Source organism: Otolemur garnettii, unplaced genomic scaffold (assembly GCF_000181295.1).
Source record: "Otolemur garnettii isolate 467f Iridium unplaced genomic scaffold, OtoGar3 scaffold00012, whole genome shotgun sequence".
Lineage (NCBI taxonomy): Eukaryota > Metazoa > Chordata > Mammalia > Primates > Galagidae > Otolemur > Otolemur garnettii.
The window spans coordinates 6,965,458-6,970,456 of NW_003852407.1; the positions used below are offsets into that span (position 1 = coordinate 6,965,458).

Here is a 4,999-nt window from a genome sequence, read left to right on the forward strand (position 1 = left end):
TGGTGGCTCATTCCTATAATTCTAGCACTCTGGGAAGCCAAGGTGGGTGGATTGCTTGAGCTCAGGAGTTAGAGAACAGCCTGAGCAAGAGCGAGACCCCATCTCTACTATTAAAAATAGAAAAACTATCTGGGTGTTGTGTCAGGTGCCTGTAGTCCCAGCTACTTGGGAAACTGAGGCAAAAGAATCACTTGAGCCCAAGAGTTTGAGGTTGCTGTGAGCTGTGATGCCATGGCACTCTACCAAAGGGCAACAAAGTGAGACTCTGTCTCAAAAAACAAACAAAAAAAAAAACCAGAAGAAACTAGAATGTTTTTATAGCTAAGCTTAGTATATAAGAGACTGGCATTGAGCAAATACTTATTACCATTGTGAACACTGAGAGGAAGCTGTCAGAGTAAGCGGTAGCACAGACCTTTAAGGGTTGCTATAGACCAGGCATCCTCAAACTATAGCCTGCAGGGCACATGTGGCCCACCTAGGACATTTATCCAGCCTGCTGGGTGTTTTTGCCGCCGCTGCCTGTCCTGCTTAGCAGCTGACTCGTCCTGGGGCCCACAGTCTGGCCCTCCAATGGCCTGAGGGACAGTGAACTGGCCCCCTGTTTAAAAAGCTTGAGGACCCCTGCTGTAGATTCTGTCTCTAGGGGCCCTATTCTATGATAGATGCCTCTGACCTACCAACAACCTGGGGATCTTTTAATTCTTTGGGTCATCTTGTTGGAGTAATAAAGTTTATGGGGTTTTTTAGGGGGAGGGGGTCAGGTTGAGGGCAAGGATAGAAAACAGATTACACAGAAAGATGAAGAATTATTTTCTAAAAGGGAGGAGGAGGCTGGGCATGGTGGCTCACACCTGTAATCTTAGCATTGTAGGAGGCTGAGGCAGGTGAATTGTTGGAGCTTAGGAGTTTGATACCAGCCTGAGCAAAAGTGAGACCCCATATCTACTAAAAATAGAAAAACTAACTGGGCATTGTGGCAGGCACCTGTCGTCCCAGGTATTTGGGAGTCTTAGGCAAGAGGATTATTCAAGCCCAAAAGTGTGAGGTTGCTGTGGCACTCTACCCAGGGTGACAGAGTGAGACACTATTTCAAAAAAATAAACAAACAAATAAACAAAAACCCCCAAATAATAAAAATAAAAGGGAAGTAGATTGGCACTTAGCATAATATAATAACAGTAATGGAAAGAACTGAATTGTCACCATATTCATTGACCATGATTTTATAAATAAAGTAGAGCTATTTAATCTCATTTTGAAAGGAAAAATTTGTAACTAGCTGTGTTTTATTTTAAACGAATTAGAAATAATGAGTTAGGCTTATCAAAACATCTTTGAAGTTTATTAATACATTTGCCTCCCATCTCTAATATATTTTATATAGAATTTAAGCATTATGCAGCCATCAAATTATAAATACTATAATATAGAGACATTTTGATAATAAAACATTACCTTAAAAAGACAGTATAAATATTCTGTATACTGGTTTATTGGATCTCAAAGTGTGGTCCTAGGGACAGCAGCATCAGTGTCACCTTAGTAATTGCACATTCTTCCTCCCAGCTCATGCCAGGGAAATTAAAAACTCTAGGGGTGGGCCCAGAGGTCTTACAGATGGTTCTGATGTGCACTTATGTTTGGGAACTACTGATTAGTGCATCTCAACTTTGTCCTATGCTAGCACACCCAAGGATTCAGATAAACTTAACTCGATTAAGTGACAGTGACTCACTGTGGTAGTGATTCTCCTCCTTGGTTGGGGTTAGGGAAGGTCATTTTTTTCCTGTTAATCAAGAGTTATTGGAATAGAAAATGAAATCCAAACAGATGAGCTCAAAATGCACATACCACTGAGTGTGGAAGGAAAGATATTACAGATATTCATTCTAAATCTCTAGGAGGTGGAATTATGAATGACATTTATAATCTGAGGAAAAGGTGTTTATTAAAGTATGTTAAGAAGTATTGGTTTGTGGCTCGGTGCCTGTGGCTCAAGTGGCTAAGGCGCCAGCCACATACACCTAAGGTGGCGGGTTTGAATCCCCAGCCCAGGCCCGCCAAACAACAATGATGGCTGCAACCAAAAAAATGGCCAGGCGTTGTGGCGGGCGCCTGTAGTCCCAGCTACTTGGGAGGCTGAGGCAGGAGACTCGCTTGAGCCCAGGAGTTGGAGGTTGCTGTGAGCTGTGATGCCATGGGATTCTACCCAGGGGGATAGCGTGAGTCTCCGTCTCAAAAAAGAAAAAAAAGTATTGGTTTGTATACATTTTCGAGATACATAGACATCAAAAAGCAAAACCTTGATTTTAATTCATTTCCTTATAGGTGGAACGAGGGAGCCCCAAGAGCTGTTTCTTATTTTTGGGGTCCACACTCTGTGAAGTCAATTGGGTCAGTGTGCTTGCTGATGCCTGGAATCCCAGTCCGCACCCGGAAACCCAGAGCATGATCGTCTGCCTCCTTTTCATGATGATTTTATTAGGGAAGGAAGTCCAGCTAGTAGACCAAGCAGTAAGTTTGTCCCCCTTGTCATAAAGTCTTGTAAGGTTCCTCAGCTCCTCACTTTCTACTACACTGTGGTCTTTCAGTTGTTTCCCTGACATCTTTTATCATTATGAATGGATCCTTGGCATATGACGCATACCTTCAACTAGATGCCTAATTTTCTTGGATAGCTCATTATCTAATTCTAATTTATGAAGGGAGCCATACTGAGTTAGAGTCAATTTTATTTTATGTCTCAGGAATTCCTTAATCAGTCTCCTATATGCTTCTTGAAGTCAGTATTGGCATCTACCACCAGAACAGAGTGTTCCTTTAAAAATTGATTTCCAGATACTTATTAATCTTAATAGGAATGTGTTTGTGCCAAGACGTTGGTTATTGCTTTAACTAGTACTCCTGACTAAGATCTTAACTGTCCTGTAATTATCATAGACCATTGTAGTGGTTAGTCCACAGACAAATAAGAAACATTTCTGGGGAAAAGGAGGTTCTGGAACTAATGGAACATGTGTTTCATTTTTAGGATTCACCTTTACTTAGTCTCCTTGGACAGACAAGCTCACTGTCATGGCATCTCGTGGATATCGTGTCATACCAGAGTGTGCTAGGTTATTTCAGCAGTCATTACCCACCATCCATAATTTTGGCAAAGGAGTCTTCTGCTGAATTAATCATGAAGCTCCTGAAAGTGTCTGCAGGCCTTGCCATTCCTACTGACAGCCAGAAGCATCTTGTAAGTTGAGAGGGTAGAAAAGGGAGGGAATTTTCTTAGGGACTGGGAGTAGCATAAGTGTTACACAGGAGAGCCTTTAACCTGGAGACTGCTCAGCAGAGAAAGTTGGAGAGTATGTATCAACATCTTGTGCACTCATATCTTGGCCTCGCAGATCATTTAGTTTGATTCTCTCTTATTTATAGTAAGCCTTTACTGACTAGCAGTTTTACATATTGACAACAAGTCACAAGGATTGAGGGCTGGCAGCAAGCCCAGCTGGTTTCATGATCTAAATGTCATTGTTAGCTGAACAGCAGGGAGAGCTGGGCACGGTGGCTCTTGTTGGTAGTCTCAGCTATTTAGGAGGCTTAAGTGGGAGGATTGCTTGAGCCCAGGAGTTGGAGGCTGCAGTGAGCTGTGATCATGCCTGTACACTCCAGCCTGGGTAACAAACAAGACCCTACCTCTGAAAAACAAAACAAAAGATAAAGCAAAAGGTAATAGGGAGTGTCATGAGGCTAAGCTGAGGTCTGGCAGGGCAAGCCCCTTAGTTTTCTCCCCTGAATTGGAAACAGAACCTTGTTTCAAAGTGGTGTCATGAAGATTGAAACAGACAATGAGGATAATTTGGAAAAGTTCCTGGTAGGTAATTAGTATTTAGATAATGTTGTTACTAATGTAGTAAAAAAGGAAGAGTGTTCTGCCAGAATTTGAGAGAACAGGGTCCCAGTCAAGGTGTTACCACAGATTCCCCTACCCTTAGACACGGGGCCCTTGAGCCCCTGGGATTAGGTCTTCATGTAGCTTCCTGATGTCCTTCCCACTTCCCTCCTAAGCATTCAGTACCATGCTCCCAGGGAATACTCTGTTAATGCTCTTTGCTTGGATTCATTTGAATGATCCTTTTTGTTGTTGTTGTTTGTCAGGATGCAGTTCCAAAATGCCGAGCTTTTACTCATCAGATGGTTCAATTTCTCAGCACCCTGGAACAAAATGGAAAAATCTCCTTAGCAGTCTTAGAACAGGAAATGTCTAAGCTCTTAGATGATATCATTGTCTTTAACCCACCCGGTAAGTGACCATGGGAAGTCTGAATTCATTCACTCAGTGCATTCCTGCTTGTGTGAGACATTGTGTAATCAGGAGGGAGGCAGGATGCTGAGGGGGTTGACACTGGCAGATGCTGGTATCAGATGGACTGGACTGTGGGGTAAGCTAGACAGCTGGAGCTAATGACTGGAAGATAACAGGAGACCTTGCAGTGAGCAGTGTTCCTAGGGGTTTTGGCTCTTAATTAGGAAACCATTTCAGAATTACCTATAGACTTACACAAAAAACTTTGTATGGAGAACTTCTCTTCCTTGTAGTTTGGTAGGCTAGATATCCTGACTGCCTCTCCTGCTGAAAACAATCAAGAACCCTGGATAAAATGTTTCTAAGAAACCAGGAATTAAACATCAAAGGAAGTGGCAAAAAGATAAGGAAATCTCAGAGGCTAGACCCTACGTGAAAAAAGGAGCCTGTGGAGGAAACTGAGGCTGTGGGCTGAACCTTCTTAGGATGTTAGGGGGAGGTGATAAAGCCCAGGGCCTGCCTCAGGTGGGAGCCTAAAAGGAGAGCCTATGCCTGGCCCTCAGGATGACATCTTCATGGTAAAGATGAGCTAGAAATAAATCTGCTCCTCTGAGAGGAAAGCAAAGGCAGTTACCTGTTTAGGTCTTGGTATTGGCACAAGTGTTTATGGTGCAGGCATCTATTTTGAAAATTTGGAAC

General features: G+C 42.8%; 1 protein-coding gene across 1 annotated transcript in view; it reads left to right on the plus strand.

Moving 5' to 3' along the window:
• EPG5 (ectopic P-granules autophagy protein 5 homolog) overlaps positions 1–4,999 on the plus strand; it is a 120,251-nt gene that overhangs the window by 102,165 nt on the left and 13,087 nt on the right. Inside the window, exons 37-39 of the mRNA XM_012802003.2 lie at positions 2,332–2,517; positions 3,035–3,244; positions 4,153–4,297. Coding sequence (XP_012657457.1) covers positions 2,332–2,517; positions 3,035–3,244; positions 4,153–4,297 — 541 coding nt within the window. The remainder of the gene's footprint in view (positions 1–2,331; positions 2,518–3,034; positions 3,245–4,152; positions 4,298–4,999) is intronic.